The sequence below is a fragment of the Suillus plorans genome, assembly GCF_016647745.1.
Source record: "Suillus plorans strain S12 chromosome Unknown HD556scaffold_21, whole genome shotgun sequence".
Classification (NCBI taxonomy): Eukaryota; Fungi; Basidiomycota; class Agaricomycetes; order Boletales; family Suillaceae; genus Suillus; species Suillus plorans.
The window spans coordinates 29,387-49,376 of NW_024537405.1; the positions used below are offsets into that span (position 1 = coordinate 29,387).

At 47.7% G+C, this 19,990-nt stretch overlaps 7 protein-coding genes across 7 annotated transcripts; 4 read left to right on the top strand and 3 right to left on the bottom strand.

Annotated features, from left to right (window-relative positions):
* Nucleotides 1-1,177: 1,177 nt before the first annotated feature.
* Nucleotides 1,178-2,554, top strand: HD556DRAFT_1362769 (uncharacterized protein). Its single transcript, XM_041302679.1, has 2 exons — nucleotides 1,178-2,081; nucleotides 2,146-2,554. The coding sequence occupies exon 1, from the start codon at nucleotides 1,514-1,516 to the stop codon at nucleotides 2,063-2,065; it is 552 nt and encodes a 183-aa protein (XP_041161359.1). The 5' UTR covers nucleotides 1,178-1,513; the 3' UTR covers nucleotides 2,066-2,081; nucleotides 2,146-2,554.
* Nucleotides 2,555-2,850: 296 nt separating this feature from the next.
* Nucleotides 2,851-4,261, bottom strand: HD556DRAFT_1362776 (uncharacterized protein). Its single transcript, XM_041302680.1, has 12 exons — nucleotides 4,238-4,261; nucleotides 4,095-4,191; nucleotides 4,014-4,045; nucleotides 3,932-3,959; nucleotides 3,844-3,876; nucleotides 3,703-3,779; nucleotides 3,586-3,652; nucleotides 3,455-3,535; nucleotides 3,290-3,400; nucleotides 3,199-3,239; nucleotides 3,113-3,138; nucleotides 2,851-3,064 (listed from the first exon to the last, which is right to left on the bottom strand). The coding sequence occupies exons 2-12, from the start codon at nucleotides 4,105-4,107 to the stop codon at nucleotides 2,884-2,886; spliced, it is 690 nt and encodes a 229-aa protein (XP_041161360.1). The 5' UTR covers nucleotides 4,108-4,191; nucleotides 4,238-4,261; the 3' UTR covers nucleotides 2,851-2,883.
* A 2,124-nt stretch (nucleotides 4,262-6,385) lies between these two features.
* Nucleotides 6,386-7,516, top strand: HD556DRAFT_1441941 (uncharacterized protein; the record flags this gene model as incomplete). Its single annotated transcript, XM_041306380.1, has 4 exons — nucleotides 6,386-6,520; nucleotides 6,576-6,767; nucleotides 6,802-7,326; nucleotides 7,379-7,516. 4 exons carry the CDS (start codon nucleotides 6,386-6,388, stop codon nucleotides 7,514-7,516), a joined length of 990 nt encoding a protein of 329 aa, XP_041161361.1.
* A 734-nt stretch (nucleotides 7,517-8,250) lies between these two features.
* Nucleotides 8,251-9,216, top strand: HD556DRAFT_1441942 (uncharacterized protein; the record flags this gene model as incomplete). Its single annotated transcript, XM_041306381.1, has 1 exon — nucleotides 8,251-9,216. One exon carries the CDS (start codon nucleotides 8,251-8,253, stop codon nucleotides 9,214-9,216), a length of 966 nt encoding a protein of 321 aa, XP_041161362.1.
* A 3,627-nt stretch (nucleotides 9,217-12,843) lies between these two features.
* On the bottom strand, nucleotides 12,844-14,467 carry HD556DRAFT_1441944 (uncharacterized protein; the record flags this gene model as incomplete). The annotated part of the gene is made up of 15 exons (XM_041306382.1): nucleotides 12,844-13,021; nucleotides 13,070-13,095; nucleotides 13,156-13,196; nucleotides 13,247-13,357; nucleotides 13,409-13,492; nucleotides 13,543-13,609; nucleotides 13,663-13,739; nucleotides 13,804-13,836; nucleotides 13,900-13,927; nucleotides 13,976-14,007; nucleotides 14,057-14,153; nucleotides 14,200-14,232; nucleotides 14,286-14,305; nucleotides 14,357-14,366; nucleotides 14,432-14,467. The coding sequence occupies 15 exons, from the start codon at nucleotides 14,465-14,467 to the stop codon at nucleotides 12,844-12,846; spliced, it is 873 nt and encodes a 290-aa protein (XP_041161363.1).
* A 921-nt stretch (nucleotides 14,468-15,388) lies between these two features.
* HD556DRAFT_1362819 (uncharacterized protein) lies at nucleotides 15,389-16,634 on the bottom strand. The gene is made up of 10 exons (XM_041302681.1): nucleotides 16,536-16,634; nucleotides 16,464-16,486; nucleotides 16,388-16,415; nucleotides 16,300-16,332; nucleotides 16,159-16,235; nucleotides 16,045-16,108; nucleotides 15,914-15,994; nucleotides 15,749-15,859; nucleotides 15,632-15,698; nucleotides 15,389-15,583 (listed from the first exon to the last, which is right to left on the bottom strand). The coding sequence occupies exons 1-10, from the start codon at nucleotides 16,546-16,548 to the stop codon at nucleotides 15,403-15,405; spliced, it is 678 nt and encodes a 225-aa protein (XP_041161364.1). The 5' UTR covers nucleotides 16,549-16,634; the 3' UTR covers nucleotides 15,389-15,402.
* Nucleotides 16,635-17,561: 927 nt separating this feature from the next.
* Nucleotides 17,562-19,644, top strand: HD556DRAFT_1362827 (ATP2, beta subunit of the F1 sector of mitochondrial F1F0 ATP synthase). The gene is made up of 6 exons (XM_041302682.1): nucleotides 17,562-17,860; nucleotides 17,961-18,524; nucleotides 18,581-18,899; nucleotides 18,950-19,283; nucleotides 19,332-19,499; nucleotides 19,551-19,644. The coding sequence occupies exons 1-6, from the start codon at nucleotides 17,689-17,691 to the stop codon at nucleotides 19,614-19,616; spliced, it is 1,623 nt and encodes a 540-aa protein (XP_041161365.1). The 5' UTR covers nucleotides 17,562-17,688; the 3' UTR covers nucleotides 19,617-19,644.
* The last annotated feature ends 346 nt before the right edge of the window (nucleotides 19,645-19,990 follow it).

Here is a 19,990-nt window from a genome sequence, read left to right on the forward strand (position 1 = left end):
CCATCGAGAGATATAAAACCAGGTATCGTTCTCTGCTCTATTTCTCTCATCTTCGTCTTTACTTTCCAATCGTGTCTCGTCATCTTAGGCACTTCGCTTGTTCAATTCATCAATATGTCTATGTAAGTCTACTCGCATGTCAGGTGGATATCTTTATATGCTAACACTACCTTACGCATCCAGTTCCTCGTGTTACAGCCTTCATATGCCATTCGATAGGTTGGTGTTCGATCTTGAGTTCGAGGACGCGCCTGATCTCATCATTTTTAGCGAGTCTATGCCTATGTCAGATGACCACGTGCCGCTCCCCGGCGATACTGATTTCGTTCCGTTGTCCGAAGACGACATGGCTAAGTTGTTTGCAGCTCACCAAAGCGGTGAGACGTCCCCCGAAGTGCGCGCCCAGCTGGATGCGTATGTGATTTTACCTAAATCATTTATTCAAACTCACGGTCGTACAGATTGTTTGAAGAGAGCGACGAATTAATGCGTAGTATAATTAACGAAGACATGCTGGCAGGCCCAGCCGATGCTCACGTTGACAAGTAAGCCAATCTAATTAGCCTACCAGGGCCAAGCAACTCACGTTCAACGACAGGACAAACTATGATGAATTGCCAGTGACGCAACAAGGGTACGTGCACTCGCAACTGAGTCCTCGTCATTGCTAATCTGTTTCTTCAGGACTTGGGCCGATTCACAAAATGTTCAAAATCCTCAGGTGTTCAAGTCGTTTCCGACATTGGAGAATTTCACCGCCCCGGTGGCTGGTCTCCCCGAGTTGCCCCACATCGATCAGGGGCTCTACTACCCTCCGCAGCTCTCTGCTGTCCCTCAAGCGCCCCCGCAAGACCATCCTTGGCCACAGCATGAATACAACCCTGGATACTTCACGAACGAGCTTCCTGGCACGTATCCTCAGCCCTCTGTTGCACCGCAAGGCCCCGTATTGTCCCAGCATGGATATAATCTTGGATACGATGCCACTGGACCCCCTGTTGCGTATTATTCGCAGCCCTCTGCGATCGTTCCAGCACCGCCGCAAAACCACGCTTGGCCCCAGAACGAATACAGTCCTGGATATCATGCCAACGGACCCCCAAGTGCGTATTATCTGCAGCCCTCCGCGATCGTTCCAGCCCCGCTGCAAGGCCACGCATTTGCCCAGCATGGATATCATCTCGCTCCCTCCTACCCTTACCAGCAACTCCCCACCATTGCAGGTCCGTCCAACGCGCATTACCCTACTGCGCCACTCCCCCAAGGTCAATATGCTCCCTTGCAGACGGAATCCAGTGGGGGCTCAAGCGTGGAGCCAACTTCCTTTGTTCTCGACTGGACGACATCTACCAGGCCTCGTAAGCGTAAAACCCGCCAGACCTCTAATCTTGAAGATGGTTTGAGTTCGTCCGTTCCACCAACAACGCGCAAGCGCAGACGCCCGAACGTCGCCGACGACTACAGACCAGGCAAGTTTGGTCCGTACACGCTAGCGGATGCCGGTGCCACGATCATGACCATGCCTGTTCACGACCCAAAACCTGTTGACATCAGTAGCCGCAGGACCCATGATCCCAACGGAAATCCCCTCCGAACGAGGAGATTTGGGGCGATGGAACTGGACGATACGTACCCCGATGCATCTGGAAACATCCCTGACCACCACTGGCCACAGTTGACCTGCGTACGTTCATGCGATTGGACCGACCAGCCGTGCGGTCTGTTCATAGAGGTGGACAAGGTCCGTATTGAAGACCATCTGTGGTTTTGGCATGGGGTCGAAGCAAAAAAATCCACTCCCTGCAAATTCGAAGGTTGCTCGGACGCAGGGACGATGATGTATTTGAGTCGTCACATCGAAGGGGTCCACTTTGCTACATCCTACCGATGCCCCTATTGCAAGAAGCTGTCGTCGAGGACCGATTCTTTGGCTCGGCATCAGAAGGGGTGCAAACAATTGCTTGCTAGCAGGGCCCACGCTGAGCATTGGAAGTACGAATTCTCTCTTCAAGCGATGATCAAGTCGGTTTCTGGATATATCGTTCCTGCCAAGAACGCGACGTAGGATAGCGTCTGAACATGTACGTCCACCTTACCCCGCATCTGTCACAGCTGCTAACGTTACCCCTTATTTCCGTCCTCTAGTGTCGACTGCAATTCTTGAAAACAACTTCTTTTTACGGCTAATGACACTGATTCCATTCTATCACCGACATTCCTTTAGAATATTCTCTCTAATGCGAACGACACTCATTTCATTCTATTACCGACATTCCTTCTGAAATTTGTTTTCTCTACGGTTAACCACACTCGCTTCATTCTACCACCGACATTCCTTTTGAATATTCGCTCTTTTCGTCCTTGCTTATTGCATCTTCTGTATGGTTATTGAATTATCTTTGTCGCACATCTTTATTGCACGCTGGACGTGCCTAACGTGCCTTACCATAGCGCTCGGTCTGTCTTACATATGATTGTTGGTTTTGTGGGAAGTTGAAAGTACCTAGTCACTATCATATCTCGTTATGGAGCTTGGAGCTTTGCATCGTCGTTGTTATGAACGAAAAATATGGATAGTGAACGTTTGAAACCTTGAGCGATCGAGGAGCTAGTGGTCCCGCTGACTCAGTGGAGCTTAGGTGCAGCATGTATATGGGGTGGACGGGACCACGTCCTTACATACGTTAAATAACGTCGCCTGAAGCAAAAGTATTCCGAGACCCTAAAATAACGGCGTCCTTTGGGAAGGTAACACAAAACACAAAACCATCTTAGTACAATATTGAAAATATAAACTTTACGCATGCACGCTGAAGAAAGTAGAACGTCGATGAATGTGATTGTGGGGGCTGGGGGCTTAGGATCCTCGCCGAACATGCAAAACTACCCTTCTACGATCCCTGAGTTTGTATCGACGAATGCAACATGATAGCCTCCATGGGTGCGACGCATGTTAACCATAGGAATGATTGCGTCAATGATCGCCGAATCCGACTGATGGCTCTCATGTCGCAAATTGAATAAGATACGGGAGGCTAGCACTCCGTGGATCACGAGCTGTGGTCTGAGAGAAGTCAGGAGAAGAACCTGAGAGATAAAGGAATGCACTGACGCATCCAGGATGTCGGAGTATGTGCTCTGTATATTGAGCACTTTGGTAAGTCCTATGGGCCCAAATGCCTACTAGTAAAACCTCACAGGAGCAACCAGGGCGATAAGAATATTTGCGAAGGATGCCACTGAAGGACACTTGTCAGACTTGCATGAGTGCATAAACAAGAAGACGTACTTATGATGCAGGTCATGTATATCATCCCATCGCGATAAAGGATGGTGGCGAGGCGACCTCGAGCATCTTTGTAGAAGCTGAATCTCTTGTATATCGTAAGGATCATGAGCACTGCGACATCTCAGGTTAGCAGCCCCGGTATTTAGTAGTATGAACTTGAGTTGCCTAGCTCATAAATGATCAAAAAACCATATTGTATGGCGCCACCTTTTCCATTTTCAAACACGCAACCTGTGCTATTGACCCCTACAATAGGTTAGCAAAGGTGATCACTCGTTATTGTAAAGCACGGGTACCTGGAGGGTCAGCGATATGGAGGACGCTCACAACTCTTGACACCCCGACAGCCCCTACAATGGAAAACTGTCCAAATACAGATTTGGGTTTGATCGGTGGATCAAGTGGGCACTTACTACGGCAAGAACGAGAAGCCACACCAGCAATTTTTTGTTCTGATGCCAAAAGGCGAGTGTACGAAAAATAAGCAGGCCTGCAGAGTAGATGATGAGCATACCAGTACTAGTTCAAAAGGACGAAAGCGCCAGCAGGCCGACCTTCTGCAGCGATGATGCTTATTAGATGTGAACCTGAATGAGTGTTCAATGTCCACACTAGAGTCGAGTCTGTCCCAGCGTCTCTTACCGTATGAGACATCGCCGAAAGTCACGCACTGAAGGACAATATTAATCAGCGAGAGTCTAAATCAAATCATGAGTTCACGAACACTGGTGTACATAAACCGGTCAGTCACAGCGGCTTAAATCTCATCAAGGCATGTTACATAATGCAAGGACTCGCGGCTTACCATACGTAGTCATGGCAGTACCCACCAAGGTGGCATAGCGAGTGAGGGTAAACGTGATTCTGATGATGTCCCACTTCTTTCCCCAGATCGACTGGACCTGCGAGATAACTTAGCATGCGTCGGACTCAAACGAGGTCACAAACCTCTTGTGGAAGCGTCAAGCAGTAATCGAAGACCTGGTTCAAAGATGTGCAAGGAATTAAGGATGACCGCAGTCCAGACACTCACCACTGCTGCCATCGCTGCAACTAGTATCTCTATCGTCAGATGGGCAATGCGAGTGCTAGTAGTGAAGTGCGCACCTGTGAAATACTATTGATGTTCAAAGACATTGAAACATGAGCATTTGTACTATGGGCCGGAAAACGAGGATTCACCTGCGCGGTCTGAAAACCTACAGTCGTAGCTGACATGGTGAAGATGGTGAAGATGGTGAAAGGCGTTCTTATATTCTAAGTTTCACCTGTATGCTATTTAATAAAGTCTGTCACATCCCCGAATCCAGCACCGCGCATTCGATTTCCTTTAGATGAGGTGGACAGGAGGCATCACAGACTCTTCCGATGATCTCCGATACGTAACGTGCATTTCGATGGCCGTCGAGTGCTCGGGCGGCAGGCACATCAGAGAACTGGTGACACACCGGCGGTTTTGGAGTTTTGCACTATGCAAGATTTGTTTTGAAATGTTAATGATAAAGTTAGCATTCTTACTATACATTTTGACACAGTAAAAATGAAAAAATTGGATGAGTGGATAAATCTTGGGCGAAATTCTACATTTTATGAGTCATTTTGACATTGTAAAAGAAAGACATTTAACCGACAGCAAGATCTGAAGAAAAATGATCGAACATTTTGATTCAAATCTTATATCGGGGTAAAATTCCTTTCCAACAGGTAAAATGTGTTTTATTCAAATTTTCCTCAAATCTCACCCCATGTAAAATTTGAATCAAAATGTTCGATCATTTTTCTTCAGATCTTGCTGTCGGTTAAATGTCTTTCTTTTACAATGTCAAAATGATTCATAAAATGTAGAATTTCGCCCCCACTCATCCAATTTTTCCATTTTTACTGTGTCAAAATGTATAGTAAAAATGCCAACTTTATCATTAACATTTCAAAACAAATCTTGCATAGTGCGAAACTCCAAAACCGCCGGTGTGTGAGAAGAAGATATCGGAATATACCGTAAGATATAGGAAAGGATTTCGTTACGCTGGAACTGTATACTATAAACATGGTGCATCGCAATCACTGGCAGCGTAATCGCCGGCAAGAACTCACCAGTCTACTGATACTCACACAGCGCTCACTTCCACATCAATCCCTATGCACACCAGTAATTATATTATCGACAGCGCACAACAGAAGACACTTGCAGTCTGAAATCTAGGCAAAGGAAAGACTGTAAATGCATCTTTTCCTGAAAAGGCGATTCTATATATTCTATATATAATAATGGGTATGAATAAAATTCTGAATGACTTACAAAGTATCACGGTAACATTCTGGAGTGGTATACATGGCCAGATTATCGGAGACTTTCCATGTGGGTTTGATCACGTTGGAATGATTGTTGCCTTGTGCACCATCAAGGGATGAAATACTAAATGCTTGGCATGAAGATGTAGTATACAACTGGGATCATGTATGTAGTAGATCATAATCAACATCATTGTGAACCTGCCAAACTCGTACAATCATGATGAACCAGATACTATATATGGTTTCATTGGAAATCACGATCGATCTCCCAACAGCCGCCCCAGACCCTCCTGATGACACCCAGCCGCTTGTATGTGCAACCAAAATATTGACCCAGAACCGTATACAATCGTGAGAGTCGACTTAAAGATTATGTAACTGAGTAGCATTTGCTGGTGCCAAATTGCCAATAGCCGCTGACTCTGAACGGAAGTTGAATATTTGAATCACCTTCATCTAAAAAACTCAGAAAGTCTCAGTCTTCGACTTTTCGCCCCGGTTCGCCCCATTCGTGTTCGTGCCGAATTCTTTCCCACGATTAGTAATAGACAAAGTCCGTGACATGACTACTATGACGCTTTGTCCTTACCTCCATCCCGCCAGTTATTAGCGCCATCAATACCCATTCTCCTCACCCGCCCGCATATTAATAAGTGGTATGTATTGGCACCATGTAAGTTGCACTGGTCTTTGCTCCATGGTGCACTGGTGCTAACGGACTTCATTCAGTGTACAACTCTAAATGCTTACCTTCAACACGCTCCCTCTATTAGTTCTTTGTATCACGCTGCAATAGTATTCATGTCGTCTGTTCCTCCTACAACACCCTTCATCCGGCCCGAATGGGTCGCTATATGTCAATCATGTTCCGAACCTGCCGAATGGCAGGTTTGCAAAGACAATTCAAAGGGCAATCAAGGTCGTTGGTATGCGGTAGTACGTATATCTATTCATGTCTATAGTTTCATCGCGCTAACTACTGAGAATTCAGTGCCGACGTAAACGCTCCTCAGACAACCAATCATGCCAGTACTTCCGCTGGGGCTCACCCAGATCGTCCCCCACACAATCACCAGTCCTTCCCCACAGTACCGCTATGCCAACCCAGCCTATGCCAACCCAGCCTGGACCACCACCACCACCGCCAGTTGGTGACACGTCCTCTCAACCACGCCTGTGCGCTGTACCTGGATGTAAGTTCACACGGATCACACCAGATTGCGAAAACTTGTGTTGCCTTTGGTGGGTGTTCTTCGAAGACCCACAAGCCCACCCCTGCCGAAAGTCAGCGAAACATGGCAATTGACCCTGTCCTTCGAGTGCCACCATCCCAGCCTGCCAAGGCTGGCCCTTCAACAGTACACTCAGCCCCTGCTCCTAGCCCCACGATCTCACTCAACGTGCAGGCGCCTACTTCTTCCGCTGTCGCCCACACCCCTTCACAGCTGCCTACTTCTTCTGGTGCCACCTATACCCCTTCACAGGTGCCTACTCCCGCCATTGCCCACGCTTCTTCAGAGGGACGTTCGTACCCCTCAAACAAGGGTAAAGATCGGGCACTGCCTCCATCAGAGGTTGACATACACGCCAACCCTCGTTACCCATCGCAACTCCCACCTGTTTTCACTCAGCGCTATGCTGAACAAGAACAGCAGTTGAAGGCAACGGCGCACCAAGCTGCCGAGCAGCGTAATCTCGAGCATTGCATGAAGAATACTGTGGAAGTCTATGGATGGTCAAAGGTGTGTTTTCCGAAGTATGGGTTTCTGTTACGTGTCTTAAGAGCAGCTTTAGGACGGTGCAGAGGTGACCATGTGCGAATTTCAAGAAGGCATCACCCTGCCGCAATTCAAGGTGACTGCACAAGTACTTCGCGCGCTTGGTGTCATATCCCATATATTCACGCTTCTCTTCCGGACTTCGGACCCTTAGATCCGGTCCGGTCCGATGCATAGATCCGCGTCCGGTCCGATATCCGATAAGCTTCTTAATTCATTTCCTGTTCATATAACGTTAAACACAGCCTATTCGGTATTTCCTCTTCCCGGTGTCTCGGTTATACTTATTACCGGTATGATTACTGATCCGTTATCCTATGCTTCATTTCCGACTCGCGTTTGATAAGCTTTGCATATGCTTCGTACATAGCCTCGGACCTTTGCTTATTGATCCTTCCGTTATCCTCTTAGTATATAAACCCGTGTATATTTCCTGTAGTACCTCAGTTCGAATATCATCTTAGTTTGTCCTCTTTCTGTCCTCCGGACTTGAGTCTAATCAACTCTTGTCGATCTCTGAGACTTCGGATCGATTCCGATAGTCTATGTCTCCGCCTCTATCTTCGGATAGTCTATACTCTGTTTGTTTCTAGTCCGGATCCGTCCGGATTAGTCTTATACGTGTTTCCGATATCCGGAAGTCATCCGGATATAACTACGAGACCCGTCCGGACCTTCGGACGTGTTATCGTTAGTCTCTGAAATAAAGGACAGTACTTGGGAAAGGGGCACAGCGTACGAGCTGAGGCCGAAGTCCTTCGGATCCGATCCTACGAGAGTACGACCTTAACACTTGGGCTGTGCTCTGGAGACGACGCAGAGGCTCAAGTCCAATACTTCAATGCGTCGAGGAGCCGATGGTCGACAGTCCAGCAAGGGCACGCGCTCATGCTCGACAGCCGTCAAGTGTACATGCGGACCATAGGTGTTACAATCACTCCCGAGTTCGACAACATCTTTGAAAGCAACTCTCTTCATGTTGTTCCCAATATTCGCACCAATCTCAAAGCTGAGCGCGCTGCCGTTCGTCTGTCCAACACACGCACACAGCTTAGGGCTGCTAGCATCGCAGCCTCTGATTCAGAGGATCCAGAAGATATGCGGAAGCGTAAGCATTCAGGTCACTCACTGCGAGGCAACGCTCGCCATGTGCGCACAAACACTGCTGGCTCCTCAGCTGTTCGCCCATACTCGCCTGCATTGATCATCAAACATGAGCGCACGCTTCTGACACCACGTCGGTCATTCTCAATACCAAACTCGCCTCCACTGGCAATAAAACATGAACACGCTGTGGACGCTAATTTGCAGGATGTGATTGAGCTATTTTCCGATTCTGGCTCCGAGGTCGACATCAACATCACTCCCCGTCAACATGTGCCACATCCAAGTCGACATCGTTCACTGTCGTCAGACAGTAGCCACAGTGCATTATCGGACAGCGGCAGCCTGAGCGACCCCTCTACTGTATCTGAGTGTTCATCACTGTCTTCAGGTCACTCTCCTGAGGATGCTGTTGATGTTGATGCCTTCGACAATGTCAGGTGCTGGCCTACCAGCTTCTATGCATGTGAAATCGCAGATGGCTTCAAGAAATACGACAAATCCCGCAGAGTCGGACTGTGTTCTCATGCTGCGTTCTCACTGGCATTCGGAGGGGGTGTACACTTCCGTCCCTCGACCTTCTCAGAGCATCGGAAACGATGGGACCAAGCACCGGCATCTTCAAGAACCATGTTTATACGAGCAGGCAAGAGTGATGCAGGCTCATATTCAGCATTCATGAAGGCAAATCCATTGCCTGGTGCAGATGTGAAGGCCGCCAAGAAGCGCCTTGGAAGACTGCGAGGGTGAACACAGGCACTATTCTATGTCTGTTTTCTTATTCCTTTTCATTCGTTGTGCCGTTGTCACCATCTTATGGTTCCCTTACTGGTATTGTCAATAACTTGTGGATGTACTCGTCGTTACACTATCAATTGAAGCTTTGTGGGTTCTAACACGTCTTCATCTAACACGTCTCCAAATACCAATAATGCCAGCAACATTTCTAATAACAACGCCGGCACCAGTGCAAACGCGGCACAGTTTCTTACTCCTCTTATGGAGGAGAGAGAGCATTCATAAGATTATATATTGTAGAACAGCATGTCAGAGCTACCTAGCAGCGCGATTTCTTACTCCTCTTATAGTTTCCTTGAGCCGCTTAGAGGGGGCCAGCGTGCCCCCAAAACTGTTCGTGTTAAGAGTTCTGCCTCAGAAACTCTTAACACGAACAGTTTTGGGGGCGCGCTGGCCCCCTCTACCCCATCTACCCCAGAGATATTAAGTTAGCTATACCTATACCACAGGGTATTGAAAATGTTTTCTTCGGTTAACAAAGAAAACATTTTCAATACCCTCCAGTATAGGTGTAGCTAACTTAATATCTCTGGGGTAGAGGGGGCCAGCACGCCCCCAAAACTGTTCGTGTTAAGAGTTCTGCCTCAGAGGTAAGTTAGTTACACCTATACTGTAGGGTATTGAAAATGTTTTCTTTGTTAACCGAAGAAAACATTTTCAATACCCTGTGGTATAGGTATAGCTAACTTACCTCTGAGGCAGAACTCTTAACACGAACAGTTTTGGGGGCGCGCTGGCCCCCTCTAAGCGGCCCAAGGAAAGTAATCGCGTTAACAAAGAAAATATAGCTAGCTACACCTACAATATAATATTATGAATACTGTCTCCTCCATAAGAGGGGTAAGAAATCATGCCGCTGGGCAACTTTGACCGGCAAGGCAGCAACGAGTTGATGGGTGCGCTGGGTGACACCTATGCGGTGTATAACCCCTTCCCTGGGCCATACCACCCAGACTATCTTAGCCAAAACTGGGTGCGGCGTTCGCAGTGGTATTGGTGTCGTTAATTAGAAATGTTGCTGGCACTATTGGTATCTGGACACGTGTTAGATGAAGACATGTTGGTTATATATTGTAGAAGAGCATGATAAAGACAAGTAACAAATTGTTTACTCTACTAGTGGCCAGTTGCCAGGGCATCTCCCCTCTGCATGTAGCTTTGCTTTCGTGAGCCGATTCTTCTGAAGGATCATCTCATCTAAGAAGAAGATGTATCTGTCCACGAGCATCTCGTGGCATATTGAGTGATATCCCCCAAACCAGACATTTGTCTGCTCTGCGATGGAGGAGTTGAATAGCCAGTTTCCGCTGACATCCTGCAGCTCGTCAAAGTGGGCGGGGTTGCAGTGTTCCTGACACCATGCATCTTCGATGGAATGCTTGCACTGGAAATGAAACACATCGACAGATAGGCCTATGCTTTTGAAGTAAGGGTTGTTCCGAACATGGTAAGACAAGGTGCAATTGTTGTCGTAAAAGACGTGGCTGGGCTTGATGCTCTCATCGCAAAATACCCTCTTGATCATCTCCTATCCGCTCATAGTTAGTCTGCAATCGCGAGTGAGAAGCATTTGCCTTACCACGACACTTGTGACACCCTCTGCTCCATAAAATGTCTCACATGCGAGAATCATCCCACATGGCGCAATGATCAACTGTTCATTGTGGGTACGGTTACGACCAAACTTTGCGTGAAGTTTCCTTGGCTTAGTTTGCTTTGCTGTCTCCACAGATCCCTCACCAACAACAACTGGGACTTCAAACTCCTCTTCCAAGGGATCATCAGCCTCAAGGTCAGCAATCGCGACATCACTGGTATCGGAGTTCGTGGGCACAGCTACATATGCACGCTGAAGGCGTTCCTGAAGCTGAAAGCGTGCCTGGCCACGTTGGGTGTACGCTTTCTCGATAGCCTGGTGTGTGGGGTCATCGCATGTCCTAGTCGAGGGTGTGACACTGCGCTCGCAGTTCACTATTGCACAGATACAGAGGTGTGTTAGGAGATGGTCAGGACAGAATCTATCGCGATTATTGGCAAGGGGTTCATGGCAATTATGAATGCCGCAACATGGATGGCCTACAGTGACCCCATCTGTAACGACAACGGAAAACTTTTGGTCAGGAGCGCCATTGTTGTTGTCGTCGTGGAGAACAGTGCACTTGGTACAATAATGACGGAGCTCCTCCTGGCCATAGAGGCGGATGCAAAGGTTGCGAGCACGTATCGGTGCAGTGAATCTGTCCCTGTGGTCACCTCCGTGCTTGATCTCCAGCACTTGACCGCGAAGTTGTAAATCTTCGATGAGAGAGAGTTGGACAACTCCGCTCCAGACGTGGTCACCCGAGAGGCCAAACTTGAAAGGAAAGTCAGGTGGCGGCACAGCACCCTTTGAGAGGGAGACGTTATAGAAGCGCGCGCAGTTCGACATGGACGTCCTGCCAAAGTCAAGTTAGAAACACTGAATCATGAAGCGATGCTATGGATAGCACTCACCATGAAACAAGATTCAGTACTCTCCACATCCGCACAACTGCTATATCAACATATTGATGGCCGCCAACATGGAGCGCATCCGGTGGATGCGCATAATAAGTCCGCTTGCGATCATGTGCAGGGACTTTATAGTCGATCGAATAGTGGTGATGGAACCCAACATGACAAGCTATAAAATTTGAGTCAGTGTCATAGATGATATGGTAGATGCGCACCATCACATTTGAGATGTACAGAGTACGTAGCAATTGGGCCGCGATTGAGTGTGTATAGGATTGCAGGGCGCTGCTCTGCTCTCATTAGCTTCTTCATGTTGGTGCAGCCAAGAGAGAAACATGTCTGCTGTGGTGGGTAGAGAGGAGACATGGCTGCAGCACCGTAAAGTTCACAGGCTCGAGAGGATGACAAGTAGAGGACTCACTGATACCATATTTCTGCCCATACTGCGTGAAAAGAGGGAGTGTATCATAAAGTCCGAAGTTTTCCTCGTGCCAGATAGTGTCTTTCAATGCTGTCCAGAAAGCCGGCACGTCGTCCAGTACAATTTGACAGCTAGCAGAGAGAAAGTGGATGATACTCGGTGATAGGTTAGCAGGCGGAGAACCAGGATCATAATCTCCTGGCTGAACAAGGACTATGTCATTCTTAAGGTTTGTCGCAAGGAAAACAAATCGGACAATAGATGCAAGTGAGAGCTCCGTCACAGGGGACAGGACACCCTGCAATTCCTGCAAGCACTGGAGTAGCGACTGAGTGCTCATCGATGTGTGATTACATCATAGACTTTGCATGTACGGTGCAGGAAGTTGTTTGCACATGTATTTGATTATATAATCTTTGGCACGAATGGCACGAATGGGGCGAATGGGGCGAATGGGGCGGAAAGTCGAAGTCCGAGATGTCCTCAAAAAACTCGAGTCAGTCGATACAAGTTTCAAAACTTGTTCTGAACAAGCCACATTAGGCGTAGCTCAGAACAGTGTTCGTAAGTATTCGTCTTAGTTTAATTGAGGCAGATGCGTATGCTAAAGAAATTAAAGATGGATGTAATTGTGGGGGCTAGGGATCCTCGCCGAACATGCAAAACTACCCTTCCACAATCTCTGGGTTTGTATTCACGAATACAACACTATGGCCTCCAGGGGTGTGCATGTTAGCGATAGGAAAAATTCCATCAATGATCTCGGAATCAGACTGGTGGCTCTCATGTCGCAGATTGAATAAGATACGGGAGGCTAGCACTCCGTGGATCACGAGTTGCGGTCTGAGAGAAGTCAGTAGAAGAACCTGAGAGATAAAGGAATGTACTGACGCATCCAGGATATCAGTGTATGTCACCTACATGTTGAGCATTTTAGTAAATCCTATGGACCCAAATGCCTACTAGTAAGACCTCACAGGAACAAACAGGGTGATAAGAACATTTGCGAAGGATGCCACTGAAGGACTCTTGTTAGACCTGCATGGGTGCATAAACAAGAAGACGTACTTATGATGCAGGTCATGTATATCATCCCATCGTGATAAAGGATGGTGGCAAGGCGACCCTGCGTACCTTTGTAAAAGCTGAATTTCTTGTATATCGTAAGGATCATGAGCACTGTGACACAGGTTAACAGCCCCGGTATTTAGTAGTATCAACTTGAGTTACCTAGCTCATGAATGATCAAAAAGCCATATTGTATGGCGCCACCTTTTCCACCGTTTTCAAACACGCAATTTGTGCTGTTGACCCCTACAATAGGTTAGCAAAGGTGCTCACTCAGTATTATAAAGCGCAGGTACCTGGAGGGTTAGTCACGGTGAAACTGAGGACGACGTTTGACACCCCGACTGCCGCTGCAATGCAAAACTGTCCAAATGCAAATTTGGGTTTGATCAGTGGATCATCAAGTCAGCACTCACTGTAGCAAAAACGAGAAGCCACACCCGCAATTTTTTGCTCTGATGCCAAAAGGCGAGTGTACGAAAAATAAGCAGGCCTGCAGAATAGATGATAAGCATACTAGTACTAGTTCAAAAGGATGAAAGCGCCAGCAGGCCGACCTTCTGCAGTGATGATGCTTATCAGATGTGAACCTTAATGAGTGTTCAATATTTCAATGTCCATGCTAGACTTGAGTCTGTCCCAGCACTGCTTACCATATGAGACAGCGTCGAAAGTTGCACACTGAAGTACAATCAGCGAGAGTCTAATTCGAATCACGAGTTCACGAACGCTTGTGTAGTTAAACCGGTCAGTCACCGCAGCTTAAATCTCATCAAGTCGTGGTACATGATGCAAGGACTCGCGACTTACAATACGTGGTCATAGCAGTACCCATCAAGGTAGCATAACGAGTGAGAGTAAACAAAACTCTAATGATGTTCCACTTCTTTCCCCAGATCAACTGGACCTGCGGGCCAACTTAGCGTGCATCGGACTCAAATGGGGTCACAAACCTCTTGTGGAAGCGTCAAGCAGTAGTCAAAAACCTATGTTCAAAGATGTGCAAGGAATTAAGGATGACCGCGGTTCAGACACTCACCACTGCTGCCATCGCTGCAACTACCTCTATCGTCAGATGGGCAATGTGAGTGCTAGTAGCGAAGCGCGTACCTGTGAAATACTATTGGTGTTCAAAGACATTGAAACATGAGCATTTGTACTATGGGCCGGAAAACGAGGATTCACCTGCGCGGTCTGAAAACCTACAGTCGTAGCTGACATGGTGAAGATAATGAAAGTATTCTTGATGTATTTTCACCTGCATACCATTTGATACGGTCTGTCACAGCCCCGAATCTAGCACCGCGCATAGGTATTTCCTTTGAAATTGAAATCTGGCCATAGGAGTTGTCATGTCACCGTCATGAGGAAATCCGGGCAATTTCCATCGGTTGCTATCTTTAGATAATCAGGCACACGTTATACGTCATAGTGCTTTCTTGCTGTGACAGCAAATTGTTTCAAGGCTCTACACAGCCAAAGACACTAGTACTAGTACTGTGCACTTCGAGATTCAGGGGAAGAAAAGACTGTGCAGACTAAACTTATCTTTTGATTTTCGTGTATCATATAATGATGGACACATGTACAGGTACTGCTGCAGTGAGTCGAAATCCTGAATGATTACAAAATATCGTGGCAACTGAAGTGGTATACTCTATATATATATCTGGGGGGGGCGGGGCGAGTATAGGTCAACGAGTGAGTCTGGGAGACTCGTTCGGCGCGCAGAAAGACTCTTGGTTCGTCCAGTGCGAGCTCCACCTATACAAACATGGACATACAAGCACCCGCCTGAGGCAGGCGCATGTAGAACCAGAGCTGCCTCCGCCTGAGGCAGAAGTGGTCAACTGTGGGTAGAGAGGAGGGTTATGGAAAAGCTGCAGCAGTAGGTAAGGCGTCATGCGGAATGTTTGAAATGTTCAATCATCAGAAGTCAGGTTTGAGTCGGAGTGTCAAAACAGCGCGGGAAAATGTAACACAGCATTAAGCAGATCGACGGGAATCCGATTGATGTTTTGTCTGCCATAGGGCATCGTCCCAAACGGACAATAAACACTGACTCGAAAAAAAAGCTTCACGCATATACGCTGAAGAAATTAGATTGTAGATGGATGTAATTTGGGGAGCTGGGGATCCTTGCCGAGCATGCAAAACTACCCTTCTACGCTCCCTGGGTTTGTATTCACGAATACAACACTATGGCCTTCAGGGCTGCGACGCATGTCAGCCATAGGAAAGATTTCGTCAGTGATCGCAGAATCAGGCCGATGGCTCTCATGTCGCAGATTGAGTAAGATACGGGAGGCTAGCACTCCGTGGATCACGAGCTGTGGTCTGAGAGAAGTCAAGAGAAGAACCTGAGAGATAAAGGAATGCACTGACGCATCCAGCATGTCGGAGTATGTAACAGGAGCAACCAGGGTGATGAGAATATTTGCGAAGGATGCCACTGAAGGACACTTGTCAGACCTGCATGAGTGCATAAACAAGAAGACGTACTTATGATGCAGGTCATGTATATCATCCCATCGCGATAAAGGATGGTAACGAGGCGACCTCGAGCATCTTTGTAGAAGCTGAATCTCTTGTATATCGTAAGGATCATGAGCACTGTGGCATCTCAGGTTAGCAGCCCCGGTATTTAGTAGTATGAACTTGAGTTGCCTAGCTCATAAATGACCAAAAAACCATATTGTATGGCGCCACCTTTTTCATTTTCAAACACGCAACTTGTGCTGTTGGCCCCTACAATAGGTTAGCAAGGGTGCTCACTCGGTATTGTAAAGCACGGGTACCTCGAGGGTCAGCGATATGGACGCTCACAACTCTTAACACCCCGACAGCCCCTACAATAGAAAACTGTCCAAATGTAAATTTGGGTTTGATCGGTGGATCAAGTGGGCACTTACTGCAGCAAGAACGATAAGCCACACCATCAATTTTTTGTTCTGATGCCAAAAGGCGAGTGTACGAAAAATAAGCAGGCCTGCAGAGTAGATGGTAAGCATACTGATACTGGTTTGTAATGACGAAAGCGCCATCAGGCCGACCTTCTGCGGCGAGAATGCTTATCAGATGTGAAACTTGATGAGTGTTCAATGTCCACGCTAGAGTTGAGTCTGTCCCAGCGTCTCTTACCGTATGAGACATCGCCGAAAGTCACGCACTGAAGGACAATCAGCGAGAGTTTAAATCAAATCACGAGTTCACGAACACTGGTGTGCACAGTCACAGCGGCTTAAATCTCATCAAGGCATGTTACATGATGCAAGGACTCGCGACTTACCATACGTAGTCATGGCAGTACCCACCAAGGTGGCATAACGAGTGAGGGTAAACATAATTCTAATGATGTCCCACTTCTTTCCCCAGATCGACTGGACCTGCGAGATAACTTAGCATGCGTCGGACTCAAACAAGGTCACAAACCTCTTGTGGAAGCGTCAAGCAGTAATCGAAGACCTGGTTCAAAGATGTGGAAAATTTCCAGGGATGACCACAGTTCGGATACTCACCACTGCTGCCATCGCTGCAACTATCTCCATTGTCAGACGGGCAATGCGAGTGCTAGTAGTGAAGTGCGCACCTGTGAAATACTATCAATGTACAAAGGCATTGAAACATAAGTGTTTGTACTATAGACTGGAAATGAGGATTCACCTGCGCGGTCTGAAAACCTACAGTCGTAGCTGACATGATGAAGATGATGAAAGTATTCTTGATGTGCTAACTTTCACCTGCATACCATTTAATACGGTCTGTCACAGCCCCGAATCTAGCACCGCGCATAGGTATTTCCTTTGAAATATAAGTTTGGCCACAGGAATTGTCATAGAAATTGGATAGGCGTCACAGCAGATTGTTCCCAGGATCTGCACAACCGAAGACACTGTGCAGATCGGAGTTACGCATCTTTTGCCTGAAGGCGATTCCATGCATTATACTATCATGATGGATACACAGGTACTGCCCTCGATCAGATTCGAACGGTTGGTGTACCATAGGAACAGGATGACCGTAGCATCGCGTAAATGGTCGGCATCAAGATGGAGTACAACAGGGATGCACAGATATATAGATCATAATCAGCCACGATAAATTCGAACCTGCTCGTACAATCATGATGAACCAGGTGCCAGGTGGGCGCCAAAAAGATGCATCAATCTCTCAATAGCCGCTCTCAGATTCCCTTGAAGACGCCCGGCCGCAACTTGAAGTTCGCCTTGTATCTGCAAATAAGTAGATGTCATTGACCCAGAACCGTACGATCGTGAGCTCGGCAAATAGTACTCGACAAGTCAACTTGAAGACTACGTTTGCTGGTGCGGATGGCGGAGCTTTGAACGGAAGTTGAATTTCGCACGTTTAGGAATAAGTGTGTCGGGTAACGATTCCTTGCAACCTTACATCCGTCGTCGTCGTCGTCGTTCACCAGAAGAATGCTTACTGCTCGCGGCGTTACCCGCCTCTCACGGAGAGCAGCCAACACTGCAAGAAACACAAGCCGGTTCATTAACACCGCTGCTTATTCTTTGTCGCGTGTTGCCGTTCCTTCCTCCTCCCAAAAACAAAACGCAGCCGTTCGTCCTTCGTGTGCATCAGCGCAACACGGTTAGTTCTAAGTCTGGGATTACCATCTCTGACACTTACTGAGTTTTTCTGGCCTTTTTCGCGTCATTCCATTTGAACCGGGTGAACTCGGGTTATATAGCACGGACATATGCAACGGAAGCGAAGGGAGCTTCTGGGACTGTGAAAACCGTCATTGGTGCCGTCGTCGACGTTCAGTTCGAGACCGATGCTCTTCCACCCATTCTCAACGCACTGGAGGTTTTGGACTTCCACGGTGGCCGTCTTGTCCTTGAGGTCGCATCACATCTTGGCGAAAACTCTGTCCGTACCATTGCTATGGACGGTACCGAGGGCCTCGTCCGTGGCCAAAGGGTAGTTGACACCGGTGCTCCTATTCAAATTCCTGTCGGTGCCGCAACTCTCGGCCGCATCATGAACGTCATCGGTGAACCAATTGACGAGCGTGGTCCTATAAAAGGTGTCAAACTCTCGCCAATTCACGCCGACCCTCCTCCATTCGTTGATCAGTCGACCACTGCTGAGGTTTTGGAGACCGGTATTAAGGTCGTCGACCTTCTCGCTCCTTACGCCCGTGGTGGTAAAATTGGTCTTTTCGGTGGTGCTGGTGTCGGTAAGACTGTGTTGATTCAGGAGCTTATCAACAATGTTGCCAAAGCCCATGGTGGTTTCTCCATTTTCTGCGGTTGGTTAAACTTGATTTTTTTGGTCACATCAGGCCTTATTTCCTTGATTCAACAGGTGTTGGCGAACGTACTCGTGAGGGTAATGATTTGTACCACGAAATGATTGAAACTGGTGTTATCAACCTCGAGGGTGACTCGAAGGTTGCTCTCGTCTTCGGTCAAATGAACGAGCCTCCTGGTGCACGTGCTCGTGTGGCGCTTACTGGCCTCACTATCGCCGAGTACTTCCGTGATGAGGAAGGCCAGGATGTGCTGCTCTTCATCGACAACATCTTCCGCTTCACTCAGGCAGGTTCCGAGGTGTCTGCTCTCCTTGGTCGTATCCCCTCCGCCGTCGGTTACCAACCTACACTCTCAACTGATATGGGTGGCATGTATGTGCACTACTGTGTTCGCTCTAGTATTGATTTGACGTGCGATGTAGGCAAGAGCGCATTACAACCACCAAGAAGGGTTCAATCACTTCTGTGCAAGCAGTCTACGTGCCCGCTGATGATTTGACTGATCCTGCTCCTGCCACCACTTTCGCTCACTTGGACGCCACCACTGTACTGTCGCGTGGTATTGCCGAGCTTGGTATCTACCCCGCTGTGGACCCCCTTGACTCTAAGTCACGTATGCTTGACCCCCGTATCGTTGGTCAAGAGCACTACGATGTTGCCACCGCCGTTCAGAAGATTCTTCAGGACTACAAGTCTCTGCAGGATATCATTGCTATTCTGGGTATGGATGAGTTATCAGAAGAAGACAAGTTGACGGTCAGTGATACAAAGACAGAAGCAATGCTGAATGCTGACAAAGACTAGGTCGAGCGTGCTCGTAAGATCCAGCGTTTCATGTCGCAACCCTTCCAAGTTGCACAGGTTTTCACGGGTTACGAAGGCAAGCTCGTGCCTTTGAAGGACACTATCCGCTCTTTCAAGGAGATCCTTTCTGGTACACACGATAACTTGCCTGAGTCTGCATTTTACATGGTACGGATACGTGTATAAATTTGGTTTGGTATTTGTTGACGTATTGAACAGGCCGGCACGATCGAGGATGTCAAGTCCAAGGCTGAGCAGCTCGCCAAGGAGATCAGTGGAAACTAGATAAGACATATTGTACCCGCTCTACTTACTCGTCCATTACTGCTATCCACGTCGAATAGAGCTGGTTCATGGATTAAAGATATCGTTGTATCCATATTGTGCTTCTGGCAAGATGTGTGCAGTGCTTTCCTTTGTTTCGATAGTTTAGGGTCCGTACTGAGTTTGTGGATGCAAGTGTACTAGGGTCGAACAGTACACTCAGCTCGGTGGTGAATGAACACTATGTAGGACTTTTGTCATGAAGGCTCACGCATTTCGTTGGATCCATAACCCATATGCCTGCGGCCCGTCGCGGTTGTGTGGACGCGTGAAGTCACTGACACGTGACCTGGACATGGTTCGAAATGGTCGCCAACGCGAATGTTGTGGATGCC

Coding starts and splice junctions, on each gene's coding strand:
- HD556DRAFT_1362827 (XM_041302682.1), top strand. CDS start 17,689: ATGCTTACTGCTCGCGGCGTTACCCGCCTCTCACGGAGAGCAGCCAAC. Junction 17,861..17,960: donor GTGTGCATCAGCGCAACACG/GTTAGTTCTAAG, acceptor CGGGTTATATAG/CACGGACATATGCAACGGAA. Junction 19,500..19,550: donor CTGAGTCTGCATTTTACATG/GTACGGATACGT, acceptor CGTATTGAACAG/GCCGGCACGATCGAGGATGT.
- HD556DRAFT_1362819 (XM_041302681.1), bottom strand. Junction 15,995..16,044: donor CCATATCGCTGACCCTCGAG/GTACCCGTGCTT, acceptor AACCTATTGTAG/GGGCCAACAGCACAAGTTGC. Junction 15,699..15,748: donor ATACATGACCTGCATCATAA/GTACGTCTTCTT, acceptor AGTGTCCTTCAG/TGGCATCCTTCGCAAATATT.
- HD556DRAFT_1362769 (XM_041302679.1), top strand. CDS start 1,514: ATGACCATGCCTGTTCACGACCCAAAACCTGTTGACATCAGTAGCCGC.
- HD556DRAFT_1362776 (XM_041302680.1), bottom strand. Junction 3,536..3,585: donor CCATATCGCTGACCCTCCAG/GTACCCGTGCTT, acceptor AACCTATTGTAG/GGGTCAATAGCACAGGTTGC. Junction 3,401..3,454: donor TTTGATCATTTATGAGCTAG/GCAACTCAAGTT, acceptor GAGATGTCGCAG/TGCTCATGATCCTTACGATA.